This window comes from Salvelinus namaycush, chromosome 34 (genome assembly GCF_016432855.1).
Source record: "Salvelinus namaycush isolate Seneca chromosome 34, SaNama_1.0, whole genome shotgun sequence".
Classification (NCBI taxonomy): domain Eukaryota; kingdom Metazoa; phylum Chordata; class Actinopteri; order Salmoniformes; family Salmonidae; genus Salvelinus; species Salvelinus namaycush.
The window spans coordinates 24613345-24637001 of record NC_052340.1 but is presented as its reverse complement, the minus strand read 5'-3'; the positions used below and the strand labels follow the sequence as shown (position 1 = coordinate 24637001).

Sequence of the window (23657 nt, the reverse complement as noted above, 5' to 3'; positions counted from 1 at the left end):
TTACGCTGCAGGTTTGGAGAATTCTGTTAAGGTTAGTTAAAACGCAAAAATCCTCCCCGATGCTATTCAAATATGAAAGTTTTGATGTCACTGTTATTAGCGGCATCCCTTCAAGACACGACCCATTCTAGGCTATGTATTTACGGTACAACAAATGTCATGTGTTAAAAAATAAAGTCATATTGAAAAAAGAATGACATATGCAACAGATATGAAAGTTTCATAAGTAGGTATAACTGAGTAGTTACTTATAAAAAAAGCATAACTTTATGGATAGTTATAACTGTTATTAATAGGTAACTAATTGGTTGAAATAGTTAATGGGCCATCAATTAGATCCAGCTGATTTTTGGCCGATTTTTTCCTGAGCGGATGGTCGGGACCGGAACATAAATAATGTGCACTATGCAAATGTACACAAGAAGCCCAACGGATCATTGTAGGCTATTAGAATTTATTCCGAAAACTTGGGGGCGGGGGAATAAAATCAATAACGGGACGAATTCGGGCCACAAGTTGACAATCCCTGAAATATTGCGATTGTCATGCAGCTACTCGTCAAATAGCCTGAGGTGGTGTATGGCTACACTGGCCTAATAGAATTACAGACATATGCTCAATATTTGGCAAGCACGAAAAAAACAATCACACATTTTCAATCAATATTGTATAAGAGATATTACAGAGTATTTAATCAATGCATAGTAAGTGTCTGTGAATTAGAATATCACGTGTATACAGGTTTTATTTCACTTGTGATCAATAAGAGGACAGAGAAAACAGAGAAATTACAACCATTTAATTAAATTGGCATGTTTATATCAATCATGACACAGATACAGCTACAAAAAAAGGAGAAATACTGTACATAAAATCCTAAAACCACATGTAATCTTGCTACAGCTGCTATGTTCACCTGAAAGATTAAGTGAAAGTACAGTCATGTTTATCAGTATCCCCAAAAGGATAAGCTACAACCAGTATGTTTAACACTGTAATGCATTTCATGTTATTAGCTTGGCTAAAAACACATGAACCATCCCCATTCCTCACAACGTACCATTACATACTGCATAGAAATTATGAAAAAACCTTAGTTTCACAGCAGCTATATCAAATGTTATTGCAATGCCATCACCGAACAGAGTCAAACAACATTTAACATAATGCACAGGCCTGCCGAAAAATCCAGTACATGTACTAGGGAGGATGATGATGAACCATAACTGTGGATTCATAAAACAGTTAATATTCATAGAGCACAGCTTAAACAGTCACCACCTTCCTACCCATTATAAACAAAAATCAAACAAGTATTATTGTGTATAACCCCCCCAACCCTTCCCCATACAATACAGGTTAAATAAACTGTCCCTCATAAAGCCAATGGAATGTTAGTGTCAGACAAGCTCTCCCAGTTGAATAACAAATTCCTGATATTGACATGATTGCATGTCATTGCTGCAAACCTGCCCCCCCTCCCTCTGACAACTGCCCCAGACTACAAAAGAAAAGGGAAACACACAATGACCATAACTTTTCTTCCAGAGGTGTAAAAAAACGGGGGAAAAAGTGTTTCTACAATCTTACTACTACACAACCTGCCTTTTCTTAAGAAAATAGTTGATAAAAATATTCCTCTGCATTGTACAAGAAAGGAGGTACGGGGAGCACTGGCAAGTGTAAGCATATTATTCTGCCTCATCCTCCTCTTTCTCAGGCTCATCTGCATCAGCATCTGCCTCTTCTGCTGCCTCCTGGAGGATGAAAAAAAAAGAACATTCTCATATTATAGGATAGTTATTTTGGGTCTTGTTGGTTACACAATATTTCTGTGTGTGGGGGACAAACAGCTGTCAATGCCAATTATAATAGTTGGCCTGTTTGTAATACCTAATACTCCTGATTTTGAATGCTGTATATATCAGTGGCATGGCATATCGTATAATTGAAACTAAACCAACAAGTCTTGCCTCCTCATCTTTGGTCTCTCCATTTTCTGCCGGTGCTGCTTTTTCCTCAGGATCTTCTTTCTTCTCCTCAGGCTTGGCCTTCTCTACAACCTCCTTTACTTTTTTGGGCTTGGCTGCTGCCTTGACTGGTGTCTACAAGAAACAGAAAAACATGAGATACATGTCAATGTAAAAATGCATAGTACGCATAATAATTGGGTGCGTTTTGGTTTCAGCAAAAGTTGACAATTACAACATTTGTTTTTACCTTTGTCTTAGGCTCTGGTTTAGCCGGAGTAGTGGGTTTCTGCAAAATAATGAATATTTGATAATTAGTCCAATTACAAATAGACAATAGCATCTATTAATCGAAAACATCATAAATAGGCTATACAACATATAAATATTATGATATATAGTAAACTTACGGATGACAACCTCGTGGATCGCCTTTTTGGCTGGTGAGAAAAACTAAAAAGTTAAATCAGTTATTGCAGAAAAATAATTGATTTATAATGGACAAATATAATAGCATGAAATACTAACCTCGACTTCAGTGTCATTACTTGCCTGTGGGGGTGGGGGGAGAGAGAAAATAAAATATTAGTAAAAACCAAGAACAACAATCCCACATTCATGGATCGGGAGCGGCCGGGAGAAGTGGGAGTGTAATGCTTGGGGAGGGGGATGGGCTCACATGCTGTACCCCCGCCGCTCCACCCCCAAATTAACGAAGAATTATGTAATCTGAAACTGTGAGGGGGAGGGTAGGCTAACGTATTTACATTACTATGCCATTTGACTTTTCCTATTGTCATGATGCAAAAATAGAGCCTTTGTGGTACCAGTTACCGGGAGAGCGACAAGTAAAACAGTATGTTATAGTCAGGCTTTAGTAGCCTGTACACATAAAGGCCAAATAGCAGCCCCCCCAATCCACCAGCAACACACGGAGATTTTGTTACATGAAGGCATCCATCCACCCGCCATGTCAACCAGTCTACTGTATGTTCCCGCCATTAGTAATATCTATAATTTCCTGATCCACCCTTATACGATCCCTTATGCGCGTTCGTGCATGTCCAGAGAAATTCAATGTTACATAATGCAACATTGTTAGGGAAGCAAAGACAAGAAATACGCACGAACAAATATCAAAACATTTTTTTTATTACTGTGACCACCTATAATTCAGGTGGTCTTTTTCTTTCAAAAAAAAATATTCTATGACCCCATTTAAGTGATACATAACGCTGAGTTGTCGATGCCTTTCGTACTTCCAAGGGCTGCCATGACACTCCAAAGACTACCTTTCCATGCCATAGGGTGTCGCGCATTACACTACGCTTTACTGCACACAGGACACAAAGTGATAATATAGGATGCCACAAGCGTCTGTTTTTTTAGGATTAAAACGGGGCTATTAAAAGTATTTGAATACAAACGTGAACTTAATATGTAGGCAATTAAAGCACTTCCAATATTCACAAAATATCCTATAGTTCATGCACGCATTTCTGCAATGGCAACATGTAGCTAGCTTACTTACATCGCTGGTGGGTTACACCCCTTTGTCTGATCTCATTGCTGAGAAGGCTATTAACCTACTTTACATGAATGAAATACCCAATATATGCGTCAAATTAAATGAGATGATTACGTTACTTATATAAAAAGCACAAGCTGCGATAGTTTATCATGTACGGGTTATTAAAAGGAGAAAGTGAGATCGAATGGAAAATGTTACCGCACTAAGTAAAAAGGCGCCACTTCCATATCAACAAGACAGACACACAAAAACACATTCAGACTTTAAAGCAAACGTGTTACATTGTATCAAGTATATTTTAGCGTACATGCAATTGTTGCAGCTATTTATAAAACACCTGTGTTAAATTATATATTGTAAAATAAGGTTTAAATTAAAGATACACAATCCAACTTACTTTGCTTCTTTTCGGCATGGCTGCTTTACTTGTATTGTCTAGATAATAAATTAGCCTTCTCAGTTACTGAACATTCAGTGCAGGCTTCTGAAAGTGTTCGATGTAACTCAGTCAGCACCTTCAGAACACACTGTAACTATCATAAATGTGCCATCAGTAGGCCTACGTACAGAAACGAGCTGAAACCGGATTGGATCCCCCTCTCTATATTATATTCCTTATCCTACCAACCTGACCGCCAATGCATTCTCCGCCCCTTGTTGCCATTGATTGGCTTTAAGGTCCAGGCAACATATTTTTAAACCATAGCAAGTTACCTGTGTGGGTATGTTTGTATGCCAATCAGTCGTTCCAACTTTAAATTTTTATTAAAGGGGTGGGAATAGCTGGATTCAAAATTGTGTTATTTTCGTTGATATTTTATTAGAATAATATACACATACTGTAAATGACCCTTATAGAATTGTCAATATTATTTTATTGAATAAAGTAATTTAGTAAATTTAGCCTATGTGGATGAATTGATATATTACATCTTCTTATGCATATATTTTGCACATTCTCATAATGATTTGAAGTTAATAAAATATGCTCTATTTGAATAAATAAGAGTTTCTAATGTGAAAATCAGCCCATAGTTCAGACTGGATGTGTCTTCCATTTATGATGAGCGCAGCAGCAACAAAGGTTGATAAGAAAAAATGGCTGCCGGGTGCGCTTGGTTCCTGGTGCTGGGATCTGTCTTTTTGTGCAATCTCTTCAAAATACTGTTGCCGACCATTTCCTCTTTCGTAAGTAGGGGTTATTTAGGCATTGGTAGTGTGAGAAATGCAGGGTTGGCTTGTAAATCATGTAATGTTTTGGCAGATTTGCACAGGTTAAATTAGCTAGCTTGCTATTTCACCTCTCGCGCCCCTCAAACAACGAAGCTAACCAACCATTCCATCCTGTTGGCAAATTGTTACATTGGATCATGGAAGGTGTGTTAGGCTGATAATATTGCCGGGTAGATAATGCCGTGTAGTTATCTATTGGGTACAGATTCAAATAGCAACCATAACATGTCAATACATCTGAGGTATTATGGTATTTCTAGCCTATAGGCAAAGAATATGGGTTGTCATAATCTGGGTGGGTCGAGCCCTGAATGCTGATTGGCTGAAAGCAATGGTATATAAGACCATATACCATTGGTATGACAAAACATTTATTTTTACTGTTCTAATTAATTTTGTAACCAGTTTATAATAGCAATAAGGCACCTCTGGGGTTTGTGGTCATGGTATGACACATACCATGACTAAGGGCTGTATCCAGGCACTCCGCATTGCATCGTGGTTAAGAACAGCCCGTAGATGTGATATTTTGGCCATATACCACACCTCATTGTGCCTTATTAAGCAATATACTCTTAAACCAGGTGTTGCATGTTCTCATGCAATAAACCATAAATGACCCATGGAGGCAGAAAATACTTGTCACTTGCCAAGGCAATTTCATTACAAAGAAAATAGACTTTACAATTAGTAAAACATTTGGTATCCTACATGTGAATGCAATTCACGAACATCATTGACTATCAGAACAACACATTTATCAGGATGACGTACAGTGTTTATCGGACATAGTACAACTTTCCAATAATTTTGCACTTTTGTTGCAGTAACATACTGGTAACTAGCTCACAAACTCTAGGCGGCATTCTGCCTTCTCCCTACAGTTTTCAGCCATTAGCTTTGTCCACGACTACCTCATGTGAACTACAATCCTGACGCTGTGTTTTAATGTTTAGGAACATCAATAATCATCACTTGCGATTCGGCTTTCGAAACATATGGCCCTTATCTTTCACCAGGGAGAAAGAATGTTTCAAATAAAAAATCTACACTTACTGTAGCAGTTTTGCACAGATACATACAGCTATGGGGGCCTCCATCCGAAGAAACTACACTTCCTCTACACTTCCCGAGTTACACTTACACACAGGTGTTCGGAGCATGCTAATTAGCACTGGTGGCCTGCCTCTTGGCTGCCATAAACAAGCGCTGTAATATGGAGATATGGCCGCATAGGAACACTAACCCTAAACCTATCAAGGTGTGTTTAAATTTACCTTTATTTCTCGCTGATATAAAAGATAAGGTCCTTTCTTATGCTTCCAAAACCGTACCTTAAGCGATGCGTGTTAATGTTCAGATTGAGCGTCGGGGCTCTTAACAAAGTTCCACTGTATAGAAGACACCTTCGTCCAATGAATTATGTGTAATGAAACTGAGTCATGATCAAGGGAAAACTGGTAACAATCCCAAAGTTATCTCCTATCAGAAACCAGGCTAAACATGTAGTGTATTAGCCCTGCTGCAGCAGATGGTGCTTTTATTCCTTACGTATTTTGTCATTTCCCATTGAAAATGACAAAAAACATATGGAATAATAGCGCCATCTGTTGGCAGTAGGCCTAGTAGTGTGTTTTTGCTATGTTCTAGCAAAATATAAAATTAAATGTTTGTCTGTTGGGATGTGAAGCTGTCAAAGGTCCTTCAGAACGATGCTGAGCAGGAGAGGGATATGAGGGCTGAGATCCAGGAGATGAAGAAGGAGCACAACTCCGTTAGCATGATGGATGAGTTTGCCAGATACGCCAGACTAGAGCGCAAAATCAACAAGATGACTGACAAGCTGAAGACACATGGTAAGAGAGACACACAATTTAAAGTGGGTTTAGGTGGTCAGTGTGGCAGGGGGCGTGGTCGGGCCAGTTGGCTCTGCTGAATTTCTCTACACCCCTATCTTGGCCATGTAGAGAAATTTCCTGCAGTTCTACACATTTTCTCCATGGAGCTGAGATACATTTTTGCAGTTTTAAAGTAAATTTAATGCAATTCCACATTCTGCAATGGAGCTAAGAGAAAATTGTTTTAAAGCTTATTTCTTGCAATTCGCCATTGCTAATACTGCTAAATTCATTGCTTTGGAATTTTTAATTCCACCTGATATTCTAGCTTTTATAAAGGTTATTTAATTAAAAAAGATATGTCTTTTAAATTTTCTACATACTTTATAGCTGGTTTTAGTTGTTTTAAGTTTACACTGAAAGTGTTTTTCCATCCCAAAAATGTATTGTATTATTATAATTTAAATTTTTTTTAACACTGTTCGGAATTAGGTGGCCTGAAAAAATGCTTAGGCTGCCCGGCCAGAGATTGCAATGGCAGAAAAATCCCTGATAGTGAGTAGGGTTGCCATTTTGGGGAATATTCAGAGGTGGAAACTTTCCATGGGAATATATGGGAATTAAAGGAAATACATGCAAATTAATATTAATATAATTTAAATGTAGATGTTTTTTGCATTGGATATATTTACCATATCATATGGAGACAGAAACATAAACATTTTACCTTATCATAAGTAGACATAATTGCAAATTATTACATCCTTCCAATAGAAATAAAAACTATTTAGTTACGAATTGAACTTTAATTAAATGAGTTGACTCTTCACATGAGATGATTTCACTGAAGAACAAAAGAAAGGGGATATTGAATGATCCCCAATGATCCATCGCATCACCCAAAAACGTTTTCAACATACATCTGTAAAATGATAACCAAAGCTTTAGTTTCTAGACTGTCTTCCTCTCAGGCTTCCATGTCTTCTCCCTGGACCTCCTTAATGTCCACCTCTTGAACATCAGACTCTGAGGCCTCATCTTCACTGTCACTTTCCAACCTTGTTGAGGATGGCTCGTTGTCAGGCTCAAAAAGCCTCAAATTTTCTCGGATGGCCACCAATTTTGCAACCCTTGTATTGGTCAGCCTGTTGCATGCTTTGGTGTGTGTGTTCCCAAACAAGGCCCAGTTGCGCTCTGAGGCGGCTGATGTTGGTGGGATTTGAAGGATGATGGAGGCAACAAGGGAAAGAGCCTCACATCCACAAAGTCCTTTCCACCAGGTGGCTGATGAGATATGTTGGTATGACTGCCATATTGCATCTCCATCCCAAAGCCCTTGCTTGGAAGTGTACTTTTCCAAACTGCCAAAAACCTTGCCCTCATCCAGGCCAAGGTGGTGAGACACGGTAGTGATGACACCATAGGCCTTGTTGATCTCTGCACCAGACAGGATGCTCTTGCCAGCATACTAGGGGTCCAACATGTACGCTGCGGCGTGTATGAGCTTCAGGCAGAAGTCTTCACGCTTTTTGATGTATTTCAGAACTGCAGTTTCCTCTGCATGGAGCAACAGTGAAATGGACAGGGCAGTAAGGATTTCTTCTCTTACATCTGCAAGCAGAGTCAACATCAGACAGGATGGCATTGTCTCCCTCAATCCGTGCAATGGTTACAGATTTCAGGAGTTTCAGGCTGCTTACCACTCTCTCCCAAAATACATAATCTAGGAGGATCCTCTTGATGGGGCTATCCATATCGGCAGACTGTGATATGGCCATTTCTTGGAGAGACTCCTTCCCCTCCAGGAGACTGTCAAACACGATGACAACACCACCCCAACTGGTGTTGCTGGGCAGCTTCAATGTGGTGCTCTTATTCTTCTCAATTTGCTTAGTGAGGTAGATTGCTGCTATAACTTGATGACCCTTCACATAGCTAAACATTTCCTTGGCTCTCTTGTAGAGTGTATCCATTGTTTTCAGTGCCATGATGTCCTTGAGGAGCAGATTCAATTCATGAGCAGCACAGCCAATGGGTGTGATGTGAGGGTAGGACTCCTCCACTTTAGACAAAGCAGCCTTCATTTCCGCTGCATTGTCTGTCACCAGTGCAAATGCCTTCTGTGGTCCAAGGTCATTGATGACTGCCTTCAGCTCATCTGCAATGTAGAGACCGGTGTGTCTATTGTCCCTGTCACACCCTGATCAGTTTCACCTATCCTTGTTATTGTCTCCACCCTATCCAGGTGTCGCTTGTTATCACTGGTGTATATATCCCTGTGTTTCCTGTCTCTCTGTGCCAGTTTGTTTTGTATGTTCCAAGTCAACCAGTGTGTTTTTCCTGTGCGCCTGCCTTTTCTATCCTCTTTTACTAGTCCTCCCAGTTTTGATCCTTTCCTGTTTTCTGGACGTTACCCGCCTGCATGACAATTATGCCTGCCCTGACCTTGAGCTTGCCTGCCACACTGTACCTCCTGGACTCTGAACTGGTTTTGACTTTTTGCCTGTCCACGACCATTCTCTTGCCTACCCCTTTTGGATATAATAAATATCAAAGACTCGAACCATCTGCCTCCCGTGTCTGCATCTGAGTCTCACCTTGTGCCTTTATAGTACGAACTGGCCATGACAGACCCAGCAGACTTGGACCAGCTCCGCCATGCTGTCTCCTTGCAGGGAGCCACCATTGGGTGGCATGAGGATCTACTGTTGGACCTTTTGGAAGGGCTTCGTTCCCTGACGGAATGTCACGACCAAGGGTTCAAGGCTATCATGGTGCGAATCAGTGAGTTAGCTCATAGGCAACCTGCCACCTCAGACCTCCCAACCACCCACTAACCTGTCTACTATCAGTGGTGGGTTTGTACAGCCTACCCCGGCTCCCCGAGAACCCCGCTTAACACCTCCGGAGCGATATTCTGGGGATCCTGGAACCTGCCGGGGTTATCTTTCTCAATGCTCCCTTATTTTTCAGCTGCAGCCATCTTCATTCCCTTCGGACCGGTCGAAGATAGCGTATATTATTACGCTAATATCAGGAAGGGCGCTCTCCTGGGCTACGGCAGTTTGGGAGCAACAATCCGCCATTTGTTGTCATGTGGAGGATTTCATTGCGGGGTGAGGAAGGTATTTGATTCTCTGGTATCCGGGAAAGAGGCGGCCAGTAAACTTCTTGAATTACTTCAAAACTCCAGTAGTGTGGCAGACTACGCGGTTGATTTTTGACCGTTGGCCGCCGAGAGTCTCTTTTCGATACCTTTCTTCACGGATTATGTGAGGTGGTAAAAGATGTGCTAGCTGCTCGGGAATTACCGGTGGACCTCGACTCCCTCACCATTCGAATTGATGGACGCCTAAGGGAACGCAGGAGTGAGAGGTCTGGTCTCGGGCACACTCGTTGATCCGCTATGGCTCGCTCACCTTCGAAGGAATCCGGAAGTTCCCAAAGGCAGTTTTTCAGAGAGGATACGAAACCCCCCGAGTTCCCTCGTGAATCATCAATGACGGGTGAGTTGGATACTCCTGAGCCTATGCAATTGGGAAGAGCTAGGTTATCGGTTGGGGAACGCTCACGTAGGATGAGTTCAAACTGTTGTCTGTACTGTGGAGGGGCAGGACATTATATACTGTAGCTACCTGCCCTCTTAGGAAACCTTTGTCTCTGGTGGGTACAAGTACTCTGGTGAGGCAGACTGGGAGTTCCCTATTTCCCATCACCCGTGCACTTTTTTTTGGTGCTTTTGCTGTGGGGAGACCAGTCTGTCTCTCCGATTGCTCATTGACTCTGGGGCTATATATTTCAGGTAACCACAGTGAGACCATACAGTTCCTCCTTATTGCATCTCCCCATGTTCTGGTTGTCTTGGGATTTTCATGGCTCCAAAAACACAACCCTGTTATTGACTGGACCACGAGCTCCATCCTGGGTTGGAACCCATTTTGCCATTCCCACTGTCTTCAAGCTGCACAGCCTTCCCCCAGACATCTTGGTCAGGATGTTAGCAAGGCTTTGGATGTTTCTGCCATTCCCACTGAATACCATGACCTCCTTGAAGTTTTCAGTAAGCCACGTGCTACTTCCCTTCCCCCCGCACCGTCCTTATGATTGTGTCATTGATTTTCTCCCAGACACCACACCACCTCAGGGTCGGCTATATTCTCTATCCGGGCCGGAGACCAAGGCTATGGAGGAGTACATAGAGGAGTCTCTGGCTACTGGGGCCGTCCGTCCGTCTGCATCTTCTGCCGGCGCAGGGTTTTTCTTTGTGCCCAGGCCCTAGGACCATGCCTCAGGACTACCTGGCATGATGACTCCTTGCTGTCCCCAGTCCACCTGGCCGTGCTGCTGCTCCAGTTTCAACTGTTCTGCCTGCGGCTATGGAACCCTGACCTGTTCACCGGACGTGCTACCTGTCCCAGACCTGCTGTTTTCAACTCTCTAGAGACAGCAGGAGCCGTAGAGATACTCTCAATGATCGGCTATGAAAAGCCAACTGACATTTACTCCTGAGGTTCTGACTTGTTGCACCCTCGACAACTACTGTGATTATTATTATTTGACCATGCTGGTCATTTATGAACATTTGAACATCTTGGCCATGTTCTGTTATGATCTCCACCCGGCACAGCCAGAAGAGGACTGGCCACCCCTCATAGCCTGGTTCCTCTCTAAGTTTCTTCCGAGGTTTTTGCCTTTCTAGGGAGTTTTTCCTAGCCACCGTGCTTCTACACCTGCATTGCTTGCTGTTTGGGGTTTTAGACTGGGTTTCTGTACAGCACTTTGAGATATCAGCTGATGTAAGAAGGGCTATATAAATACATTTGATTTGATTTGACCCTGCATCCGTGCATTGACTACTGGGGACTGAATGACATTACGGTTAAAAATCGGTACCCCTACCACTCCTCTCCTCGGCTTTTGAACCTCTTCAGGGGGCCACCCTTTTTCCCAAGCTGGACCATCGGAATGCCTACCACCTGGTTTGGATACACGTAGGGGATGATTGGAAAACAGCCTTCAACACAGCCAGCGGACATTATGAGTACCAGGTCATGCCGTTTGATCTCACCAACGCCCCGCTGTCTTCCAGGCTTTGGTAAACGATGTGCTCCGGGACATGCTAAACCGTTTTGTGTTCGTCTACCTTGACGACATCCTGTTTTTTTCCCGGTCTGCCCAAGAACATGTTCTTCATGTCAGGCAGGTCCTTCAGCGCCTCCTGGAGAACCAATTGTTCGTGTGAAAGCTGAGTAGTGTGAGTTCCACCGCTCTACAATCGCCTTTCTGGGATATGTCATTGCTGAGGCTAATGTCCAGATGGATTCTGGTAAGGTGAAAGCAGTGGTGGATTGGCCTCAACCTAAGTCCAGGGTGCAGTTGCAACGATTCCTAGGCTTTGCTAACTTCTACCACCGTTTCATTCGGGGTTACAGCACCCTGGCACTCTATGCTAACACCTCTATGCACTCACCTCTCCCAAAGTACCGTTCACATGGTCTCCAGCTGTCGACAAAGCCTTTGTGGACCTGAAGCATTGGTTCACAACAGCACCCATTCTCATCCATCCGGACCCGTCTCGTCAATTTGTGGTTGAGGTTGATGCTTCTGATGTTGGCGTGGGGGCCAGACCAAAAGCTTCATCCCTGTGCCTTCCTGTCCCATCGTCTCAATCCTGCAGAGAGGAACTATGACGTAGGCAACCGAGAACTCCTGGAGGTCAAGATATCATTGGGAGAGTGGAGGCACTGGCTGGAAGGAACAGAACAGTCATTCTTGGTCTGGACCGGCCATAAAAATTTGGAATATCTCCGTACAGCCAAGCGCCTTAACTCCAGGCAGGCTCGGTGGGCTCTCTTGTTTACTAGATTCAACTTCACCGTTTCCTACCGCCCAGGGTCCAAAAATGTTAAGCCTGACGCTCTCTCCCGCCTATACAGTTCCTCTGCCACACCCTTGGTCTCCGAAACCATTATCCCTACCTCAAGTCTTGCAGCCACAGTAGGTTGGGGTATTGAGATCCTGGTTCGCAAGGCACAATGCTCCCAGCCTGGACCTGAAGGGGGCCCGGCTAACCGGCTGTTTGTCCCTAACTCAGTCCGGTCCCGGTTCCTGGAATGAGCTCATTCCTCCAGGCTAACCTGTCATCCAGGTTCCTGTCGTACCCTAGCATTCCTCCGACAACGTTTCTGGTGGCCCACAATGGTTCCTGACGTCTCTGCCGTTGTCACCGCATGCATGGTGTGCGCCCAGAATAAGACTCCACTGCAAGCTCCTTCTGGCCTTCAGCCACTACCGGTTCCTCATCGTCCCTGGTCCCATATCTCTCTGGACTTCGTTCACTGGGCTTCTCCCGTCTGATGGCAACACCGTCATTCTGACAGTGGTGGATCGGTTCTCTAAGGCCACTCATTTCATCCCTCTCCCCAAACTTCCCTCTGCCAAGGAAACGGCCCAGCTCACGGTGCAGCACATCTTCCGGATCCATGGACTCCCGGTGGATATGGTTTTCGACTGGGGTCCTCAATTCTCATCTCAGTTTTGGAAGGCGTTCTGCACCCTAATTTGGGCGTCGACCAGCCTATCCTCCGGATTCCACCCCCAGTCGAACGGCCAGTCGACGCGAGCTAACCAGGACCTTGAGACCACCCTAAGATGTCTGGTCTCAACCAACTACCTGGAGCTGACAACTAGTCTGGGTGGAGTATGCCCGGAACACCCTTCCCTGTTCAGCAACGGGACTCACCCCATGGAGCACTCAAAAGGGGAATCAACCTCCGCTCTTCCCAGAACAAGAACCGGAAGTCAACACCCTCGGCCCAGATGTTCGTCCGCCGCTGTCGACGTACCTGGAGAAGAGCTCGAGTAGCACTTCTCAAGACCAACTCGAGGTATCGTCAATAAGCGGACCGCCACCAGACTCCAGCTCCCCACTACCGCCACACGGGACCTGCTCCTTCGGGTAGAGTCCCGCAAACTGTCCCCCCGTTTCATTGGTCTGTTTCCATATCTAGAGTCCTTAGTTCCACTGCTGTCCGTCTCCTTGTTACCCCGTACCCTCCATATTCACCCTACGTTCCATGTGTCTAAGATTAAGCCAGGGTCTCACTGTCCTTTGTCTTCTGTCCCCATGTCTCCACACATCATATAGTGCCCATGGCATTTTCCTGTAAAGATTAAAATCCAAATACAATTCCATGTACAGATAAATAGTTAAGCAGTTAGATTAAACAAGTCCAAACAGCTGAATTAACACTCCTCAGTTAGCAGGCTCAAGCAAGCTAAAACCCACATGGTAGCAAAAACTAACTAGCAGAAATTGTTAAGTTAGAAATGATTTAAACACACTTTGCCATAGGCTACTAGTTTACAAAAAATCATGTATCTCATTATAAAATATATTCAACCCTCCCAGTATTGTAATCAAAACTTACCAGAAAGCATGTAGTCCTTGGCTCAGACAGTGTAGTAGTGTGGACTCATCATCTTATTCCTGTGCAAGATCTTGAGAATCAGCTGTACATGTGATGGAAGAGTGCACTGTACATGTGATGGAAGAATGCACTGTGCATGCAGAGGGTTGCAATTCCATTGAATTGGGGATAGTTTAACCAAAATATGCCACAAGACCTAGAGTTGCCTTATGTGTATCCCACAAAAAAAGTTCACTGTTATAAGCTAACTTTTTTGATGAATTTAAGCAAAATTCCCGGGCTTAACATCCCATGGTAAATTTCCGACCCTTTTTGGAACCCTAATAGTGAGACATTATCACACCTTTGGGGGGGTTAGATGAAAGTCAGACTTTTACTATAGCTCAGTGCAGGCTGGTGGGAGGAGCTATAGGCTGTTTGATACTGTTACATTGATTCCATTCCAGCAGTTAAGATGAGCCCCTCCTGTAGCTCCTCTCAAATCAGCAGATCTCACAAAGTGCTTATACAGAAACCCAGCCTAAAACCCCAAACAGCAAGCAATGTAGATGCAGATGCTATAGCTCCATCATTTACCTTCTATATAAGATAAGGGGCAAAAAGGCGGGAAACCAAATGATCCATACCTCTAGGTTTTTCAAACTGCTCTCTGCTGCCTATAGGGGACTTGCATGTTAACGCACCATGTGTGGACAGTGGGAGGTGGGGTTTAGATAACAGACTGAGTGTTCACTTGGGGGCCTGTTGTCGCAGTTGCTGCTTGTTGCTCTCCTTCATGTCCAGGCCATAGCTCTGAACTCTACAGAGGCAGGAAGCATAGTATAGAGCTCCATTACGAGTGTGTCATACAGACACACACTCCATTGACTATCAGACAACAACCACATGTCTCCAACAGCCATTTGACGAGTTAATGTCATATGAATGACAGCCTTTGCATTACACTATGGCGCCTGCCCTGTAACCGTAAGGGCTATGACCGAGCAAACAAGGAAATACTATACTCAGATGGATTTTTTAAATATTTTTTTTATTATGTTAAGGACAAATTCTCAGGAATGAGAATGGTTTGTTTGGAAAACATTCCTCAGTGGATTTCTGTTACAGTATTATTATGTTTTTGTACAGGGGCAAATACAGGTTGTGGCAAAAACCCAAAGGCAATTTTTGGGGTTTTGTTTAAAATAACTAGTTTTGAATTTGTCAAAATGGCCAAAAAAGTCCACACGTTCACTCTTTACCACATTGTTTAAATGAGTCACAACGCAGGTGACCTTGATATATGGTGTTTTATATGTTGTCTCAGTTCAGGGCCACTGCCTATCAATCAACATGCCTTCAAGTTCAAATCCTGTTGTTCAACGACAGGAATATTTCACTATTTTGGAATCAAAAGCATTTTCACATTGAAATGCACCACATGTATTTCTCCAGTCATACCCGAGTGGCGCAGCGGTCTAAGACACTGCATCTCAGTGCTAGAGGCGTCACTACAGAGCCTGGTTCGATTCCAGGCTGTATCACAACTGGCTGTGATTGGGAGTTCCATAGGGTGGCGCACAATTGGCCCAGCGCCGTCTGGGTTAGGGTTTGGCTGGGGTAGGCTGTCATTGTAAATAAGAATTTGTTCTTAAATGGCTTGCCTAGTTAAATAAACAGACTTTTTTTTTAAATGCACTGTATACACTGGTCACACATCAGTCTTATTTGTCCATACCATACAAAGCAGGTTCTATTCCAATGCATGTTGTGTAGTATACACTGAAATTAATTGTGAAGAACACACAAAGCAACTGTTATTAGATTTGCCAAAATTCCTAACATGTAATGTATGTCTGTAGGCATTTTAGTGGATATTTCTTTGATATTTATAGAATGGATACCAATAATTAATTTAGATAGTTCCTGTGCAGATTGGTCATTTTGTTTTTTCTTCTTACAGTCAAGTCAAGAACTGCTCAACAAGCCAAAATGAAATGGATGGTGAATATAGGTTTTTATATCCTGCAGGTTAGTTAAACATATTTAAATGAGAAATACAGTATGTCCTATATTCTTTAATAGGTACAAAATATACATACACATTTTAAAATGTCAGTTGTCACCACCAGAAGACATGCACAAGTAATTCTGATGCACTGAATCAGGCTGTTTTCTCATGTCTCTCTAGGCTGCTCTGATGATCTCACTGATTTGGAAGTATTATGCTGACCCAGTGACTGTTGTACCCAGTAAGTGGATTGCCCCCCTGGAGCGGCTGGTGGCTTTCCCATCTAGAGTAGCAGGTAAATTGTGTGATTTCAACACCTGAGAATTGAGGCCCACACTTGCTTTCACTGTGGGTAAATTAATTGTAATCATTGTAAAGTTTAGTGTTTAATGTGTAAAAGACCTAGTCTTGGCTAATTATAGACGACTACTGAATGTCCCTTTTATTCGGTCTCTATAAATACTGAAGATAGAATCACATGACTCTTTTTCATCTTAACATGGAATTCAAAACTCTGTGTTGTATCCAAATTACACTTTCTTTTCTTTTGAAAACTGTTATCAAATACTGCTAACCGACAACTCTGACGAAACCTATTTGAAACCAGTCTTTTTATCCTTTCAGGTGGTGTTGGAATCACATGCTGGCTGGTGGTGTGCAACAAAGTGGTGTCTATTGGTCTACATGCTGTTAGCTAAGGAATGGTATCTTCTCATGTCTTATTTATTCCCCAAATGTTCTGAGAATGAAGTCAGGCAGTGTTACTCAGCGCTTTGATTTTAAAGTTTAAACCGGTACTGTTGGTAAGCACTTTTTTACAAAGCACCCCATATTCAAACGTTGCCTTACATTGCCAGTGTTATTGCACATATTTGACGGTCTCTCATGTTGGCTTTGGAATTGGATGTTATTTCATAAGTTGCTACTCTGCGTAATGATTGTATGAGCATGTTTTAATGACCATGTATTTAAATCTCATTCCAACTTATTGAGATGAGTTGAGCAAGAAGTGTGAAAATTGTTTAATTGTTATGTCATTTTGTTATTCATGTTAATTGTAGGCATGGTATGTGGCACATTTTCATTTGCTGAACTAATATCACAAAGTTTACTGTTTGGGTTTTGGAAGTGTTGAAGTTTGCATAAGAAAATATGCGTACTTCAACACAATAAAGAATTTGAAATCCGAAGGCCTCAAGTGTTGGTTGTTCTTAGCATCTTGGGTATTTTACAGAAGCTGTTACAAAATTGTACCATTGTGGCATAGGAATGATCTTCATTGAATGTTGCTTTCATTACAATCTGATTTCAAGGGAGTTAAGGAATTCGTCATGAGCAATAGTGTCAGAGAATGTTTGATGCTCTAATTACAAACAGATAGCTTAATATTACCTCTGTAACAAATAGTTAAACAATACTTTCCAGGTATATAACTCACTATAAATATCACGTATACAAATACTCCATTTAGCAATGCGTTGAGTTGCCATGGCAGATGAAAGATTTATTAAAATAATCAACTTGTGAAAATAGATTATCATTTTGTATTGTTCTTGGGTCAATCAAAAATGATCTTGGTCTCTCTCCCAGGTGAGACCGGGCTAGCATCTCCTGTATGGTGAGATGACATTCTGTCCAGGTCTGTGCTTTGAACTCTGGATCTGCCTGTCTTCGTGGCAATTGGATCAGTGATTGGGGCCTGGCCGAAAAGCTCATTCATCAAGCTGCTCTTCTTGCTGCGGACTACACCATCCTCCGGTTGAGGGCCCCTGGTGTTACGCCTTTGCCACTTCTCTGCTGGTAGAGTGACAAAGGAGGGCTCATATGCCCCAGACCCAAGGTTCTCCACCCTGGCCTGGCTCTTGATGTATCTAGGAGGGCTCTTTCTCAGGCTGTGGGTATGGCTGGTATAGGCAGGCTTTCCACTGTGTAGGTTCTGGATGGTTTCTTTGAATTTGTAGAAGCGTTTGGTCCTGGGAGAGGATTCAAGGGCCTTGTTGGCACGTTCTGTATTCAGAAAATCCTCCAGAGTGTACCGGACCTGGCTTTCAAATGGCTCTGTTTGATCTCCTGAAGCCTTCGGGGAACTCGCTGCCTTCTCTGCAATGCAATCCTCCTCACCCTGAAGCTGAGGATCCTCCTTGTCAGAATCACCATCCAACTCTCCATCCTCTGTGGATAAATATGATAGTTGCTTGCATTTGCGGTTGTTATTCCCCCAGATTGTTTTGGGATATAACATGACACGGGAAAGGTTATTTCAGTCCTGTTAATTACAATGACACGTGAGCTTGAATTATTCCCAATATTGGAGTTTTTTGTGTTTGCATATACTGTGACTGGAGAGTACATACAAGACTCTTCAGAATGTAATTTAACCATTTAATACCTCAATATCCCCTTCGCTTTGCAGCTGTCCATTGGTTCTCCCAATAGTCTGTAGTAAAGTTTAAAAAATCCTTACCAGCAAAGTCTTCATTATTGTTTGATCCTCTGTCATCCACTAACGTGTCTGCTGCGTCACTTCTGTCTGTGAAGTCGATGGCAAAGGACTCCTGAAAAAAACAACCAGATATCAACTTTACACTGGAACTCACTACACAAACTTTTATCAAGGAGTTACTCTCTTGTTTTTATCAGTCAATATTGAATAAAAGTTTTATTGACCATTACCCATTTATACAGCGTTCTGCACAGAATATGAGAGAGAACGAAATCCATTTACATACCCAGCTCAAACTCTTCTGCTTCTCCAACTCCAGATGTTGGAGTGAACGGGCATATTCTAGTTCAAGTTGGCATGGAGCCTCAATGGGGAGAGAGGATAAGTCATCTGTTTGAACATATTTAGTTTCTCTTGCCCCTGTAAATGTGAAAAGATATTCAGCCTCAAGTAAAAACAAATAGTTTGATCTGGATCATGGGTTGAACATGTTAAAAGTAGCTCATAATGTCTTTGTACCTTTTCCGTTCCAGCCATTTGGAAATCTATGTGAGTAGATATTGTGGATCTCCAATTCTCTCTCTTTTTCCTATATTTCATGTTAAATGCGTCAGTAAACCATTTCTCAAGAATGCAATATGTACAATAAATGTTACTTTCTCAAATGTAGTGTAATCATCCTGATATCTGTTACCAGGCTGGTTTGTTGCCAGTTGCCTGACGACTCAAACTGAATTAGTCCGCTTCTCTGATTACTTTGTTTTGTTGAACAAAACAAAGTAATCAGCGATTGGATCATTTCTAACCAATTAGATTAGAGTATCAAAGCCAATGACACATTTTCAAAACGCTGCCTTACCCATGTGTGTTCTGGCTCTGGCCCAACCCATCGGTTTCTGGGACCAATCAGAAGGGTTAGAATGTGTTTGCGTTCTAGAAATCGTCGGGGAGGTACTCAGATCCAGGTTCATTGCGGAGAAGAAACTAACGTCTATGGGTGTGGCATAGCGTTTGGGTAGCCAGGCAAGTTTACAAGAGGGAAAATGGGTATTTCGCTTCATTAAATTATGGCTTTTGAAATACAGCTGTATTAGACACCCTCTTGTGTTTACATTGCAGTACTGCGAGTTAAATGACTGTCACTCTTTCAAACAACAGTACTGTTCCAAATCTACTCAGATCTGGAACAGTTTACCTACACTGATTGTACAAAACATTATGAACACCTGCTCTTTCCATGATATAGACTGACCAGGTTGGGGGTGGGGTGGGGTACAACTCAATATTAGGAAGGTGTTCCTAAAGTTTTTTACACTCTGTATGTTGCTGCTCTCAAGTACTTATAAACTTACTTTGATTTTTTGGGTCAACAGACTGATCTGTGCCTGGAGGTAATCAGACATCTCTCTGGCCTCATTCGTCTTCCTTGTTTCTGTGGCAAGATGGCGATTGAAGGATATCTGGCTCAGCTCAAAATTTCTTTCCAAGTCCTGCAACACACAATATATGTAAGTTTCACTACAGATATAACATTGTGATACTATGTGTACAGTATCAATCTAGCATAACTGTATTGACCCTGTCCACCTATATTGGTTTCCCCGTAGAAGACCAATACAGATGGACAGAGTTGAAAACCCAATCAGTTTCAATACAGACATCCACCTGGCCTGTGAACATGGAGTCAGCCCTGCCTTGTGAGTGCATGTACTGTACCTGTATCCTCTTGTTCTTCCTGTTCAGGTCCACACTGATCAGGGCCAGCCTGTGGCTAAGCTCTTCCCTCTCTTTCAGGCTGCGGTCCTCACTGAGCAGCTGCAGCCTGTGCAGAACGTCCTTGGTACGCAGCAGCTCCTCCTCCGTGCCCCGCAGACGCCTGGACAGACTGTTGCGGCGGATGCGGGCTTTGCGCAGGAGCTCCTGCAGACCGCGCACCTCATTGCCGTGCTTGGCCAGGACCTGAGGGTGTGGGTGGGTGCAAAACATTATGATCTTAGCCAATGCTACAAGATCAGATTAATGTTGTTAGCTGATGAGTTTGTTATAGCTGTGTTACAGATCAGAGTTTGTTATAGCTGTGTTACAGATCAGAGTTTGTTATAGCTGTGTTACAGATCAGAGTTTGTTATAGCTGTGTTACAGATCAGAGTTTGTTATAGCTGTGTTACAGATCAGAGTTTGTTATAGCTGTGTTACAGATCAGAGTTTGTTATAGCTGTGTTACAGATCAGAGTTTGTTATAGCTGTGTTACAGATCAGAGTTTGTTATAGCTGTGTTACAGATTAGAGTTTGTTATAGCTGTGTTACAGATCATAGTTTGTTATAGCTGTGTTAGAGATCAGAGTTTGTTATAGCTGTGCTACAGATCAGAGTTTGTTATAGCTGTGTTACAGATCATAGTTTGTTATAGCTGTGTTAGAGATCAGAGTTTGTTATAGCTGTGTTACAGATTAGAGTTTGTTATAGCTGTGTTACAGATCAGAGTTTGTTATAGCTGTGTTACAGATCAGAGTTTGTTATAGCTGTGCTACAGATCAGAGTTTGTTATAGCTGTGTTATAGATCAGTTATTAAAGCCCCCAGAAAAACTGTAGCGTACCTGAGGAAGGCCACTCTGTGAGTCTTGGAAGCGCTGTAGCGCCACCGTGTGGCGGACCTGGAGCTGCTTTAGCAGTTTGTTCTCTGTGGCGACACCACTCAGCTGCTGCTGTAGCTCCCACACTTGGCTGTTGAGCTCCTTGATGCGGTGCCTGTGGGCAGACCTAATGCGCTGGTTTGGGCCCTCCAGGAGCTTGATTGGAGGGATGAGAGAGGCCTTGCGGTTCCTTAAATTAGTGTTTTTCTTCTTTTTGCACCACTGCCCTCCCTTGTTTTGCGCTGAGAGGAAAAATGTGCCTAAGTGTGATGCGTACATGGGAATATGCTGCAAACCATCTCTGCCTATAGGCCTACACTTACGGTACATTTGGAAAGTATTCAGACCCCTTGACTTTTTCCACATTTTGTTACGTTACAACCTTATTCTAAAGTGGATTAAATAATTTCCCCCCCTCATCAATCTATACACAATACCCCAAAATGACAAAGCGAAAATAGGTTTTTAGAAATGTTTGTATTATGTATTAGAAATAAAAACTGAAAAACTTTATTTACATAAGTATACAGACCATTTGCTATGAGACTCGAAATTGAGCTCAGGTGCATCCTGTTTCCATTGATCATCCTTGAGATGTTTCTATAAATTGATTGGAGTCCACCTGTAGTAAAGTCAATTGATTGGACATGATTTGGAAAGGCACACACCTATCTATATAAGGTCCCACAGTTGACAGTACATGTCAGAACAAATATTAAGCCATGAGGTTGAAGGAATTGTCCGTAGTGCTCCGAGACAGGATTATATCGAGGCACAGATCTGGGGAAGGGTACCAACAAATGTCTGCAGCATTAAAGGTCCCCAAGATCACAGTGGCCTCCATCATTCTTAAATATAAGACGTTTCGAACCACCAAGACTCTTTCTAGAGCTGGCCGCACGGCCAAACTGAGCAGTCGGAGGAGAAGGGCCTTGGTCAGGGAGGTGACCAAGAACCCAGAGTTCCTCTGTGGAGATGGGAGAAACATCCAGAAGGACAACCATCTCTGCAGCACTCCACCAATCAGGCCTTTATGGTAGAGTGGCCAGACGGAAGCCACTTCTCAGTAAAAGGCACATGACGGCCCGCTTGGAGTTTTACAAAAGGCACCTAAAGGACTCTCAGACCATGAGAAACAAGATTCTCTGGTCTGATGAAACCAAGATTCAACTCATTGGCCTGAATGCCAAGCGTCACGTCTGGAGGAAACCTGGCACCATCCCTAAGGTGAAGCATGGTGGTGGCAGCATCATGCTGTGGGGATGTTTTTCAGCGGCAGGGACTGGGAGACCAGTCAGGATCGAGGGAAAGATGAACGGAGCAAAGTACAGAGAGATCCTTGATGAAAACCTGCTCCAGAGCACTTAGGACCTCAGACCGGGGCGAAGGTTCACCTTCCAACAGGTCAACGACCCTGACCACATAGCCAAGACAACTCAGGAGTGGCTTCGGGACAAGTCTCTGAATGTCCTTGAGTGGCCTAGCCAGAGTCCGGACTTGAACCCGATCGATCATCTCTTGAGAGACCTGATAATAGCTGTGCAGCAACGCTCCCCATCCAACCTGACAGAGCTTGAGAGGATCTGCAGAGAAGAATGGGAGAAACTCCACAAATACAGGTGTGCCAAGCTTGTAGGGTCATACCCAAGAAGACTTGATGCTGTAATCGCTGCCAAAGGTGCTTCAACAAAGTACTGAGTAAAGGGTCTGAAAACGTATGTACATTTTTCCTCCCCGTTTTTTATTTTTAATACATTTGCAAAAACATTTGCAAAAAATCTGTTTTCGCTTTGTCATTATGGGGTATTGTGTGTAGATTGATGAGGGGAAAAAACGGATTAAATCCATTTTAGAATAAGGCTGTAAAGTAACAAATGGTGGAAAAAGTCAAGGGATCTGAATACTTTCCGAATGCACTGTATGTCATTAAAGCTAGGCTGTCTGTAGTAATGAGAAGATATGAAATATCAGATATCACATACTTCGTGTTTTAGCTGTCTTCGTGCCTAGACCTGGCTTCTTGCTTGGTGAGAGGGCAAAGGTCCTATTTGCAGTAGTGTCAGCCTCCTCCTCGTAGTCTGACTGGGTGCATGACCCCTGAGAGTCTACCCTGCTGCCTGTCCTACTGCTGTATCCCCTGCTTGACCTGGAGGGGGTGGACTGGCCTGAGGAGCAGCTTGAGTCTACATCCCCTGCTCCAACTTCATAGTTAGCATCGTCCTGCTGCACTATGCCTCTGGTGTGGTGTCTCAGACCCAGAGACATGTCTCCCATGCAAAAGATGAGCCTGCACCAGTTTCTGTAATATAGCAGAAAGATATCCAATTAGTTGAAGTAGTTCATTTAGCCACACTGTATGTTAAATTATAAGAATCAAAGCAATCTATACTTCCAACTATAGCGTATTTACATTATTTAATACTATAATCCGTTTAGCTAGCTATCTAACGTTATCTAGCTAGGTCTAGCCAATTGAAGACACAGAGAGAGTGAAGACAATCATAAGCTTGATTGAAAACCTTTCCTGACTTCAACTATTCTACATAACTAACAACCAAGCCTAATAATTCCCCATGCCAAGGCTATC

At 42.9% G+C, this 23657-nt stretch overlaps 3 protein-coding genes across 4 annotated transcripts; 1 reads left to right on the top strand and 2 right to left on the bottom strand.

Annotated features, from left to right (window-relative positions):
• Positions 1 to 784: 784 nt before the first annotated feature.
• Positions 785 to 4082, bottom strand: LOC120028934 (high mobility group nucleosome-binding domain-containing protein 3-like). 2 transcript variants are annotated; one of them, XM_038974207.1, is made up of 6 exons: positions 3899 to 4082; positions 2499 to 2522; positions 2381 to 2423; positions 2221 to 2259; positions 1974 to 2105; positions 785 to 1757 (listed from the first exon to the last, which is right to left on the bottom strand). In XM_038974207.1, the coding sequence occupies exons 2-6, from the start codon at positions 2513 to 2515 to the stop codon at positions 1692 to 1694; spliced, it is 297 nt and encodes a 98-aa protein (XP_038830135.1). In that variant the 5' UTR covers positions 2516 to 2522; positions 3899 to 4082; the 3' UTR covers positions 785 to 1691. The 2 variants fall into 2 exon arrangements, with proteins under 2 accessions (XP_038830135.1, XP_038830134.1); XM_038974206.1 differs by having other exon boundaries at positions 2381 to 2410; positions 3899 to 4080.
• Positions 4083 to 4599: 517 nt separating this feature from the next.
• LOC120028731 (guided entry of tail-anchored proteins factor 1-like) lies at positions 4600 to 17173 on the top strand. Its single transcript, XM_038973957.1, has 5 exons — positions 4600 to 4689; positions 6425 to 6590; positions 15945 to 16012; positions 16173 to 16287; positions 16617 to 17173. Exons 1-5 carry the CDS (start codon positions 4600 to 4602, stop codon positions 16688 to 16690), a joined length of 513 nt encoding a protein of 170 aa, XP_038829885.1. The 3' UTR covers positions 16691 to 17173.
• Positions 17174 to 17550: 377 nt separating this feature from the next.
• On the bottom strand, positions 17551 to 23335 carry LOC120028453 (lebercilin-like protein). Its single transcript, XM_038973665.1, has 8 exons — positions 23053 to 23335; positions 21035 to 21312; positions 20152 to 20394; positions 19788 to 19925; positions 18955 to 19024; positions 18722 to 18777; positions 18457 to 18547; positions 17551 to 18164 (listed from the first exon to the last, which is right to left on the bottom strand). Exons 1-8 carry the CDS (start codon positions 23333 to 23335, stop codon positions 17551 to 17553), a joined length of 1773 nt encoding a protein of 590 aa, XP_038829593.1.
• Between the last annotated feature and the right edge of the window lie 322 nt (positions 23336 to 23657).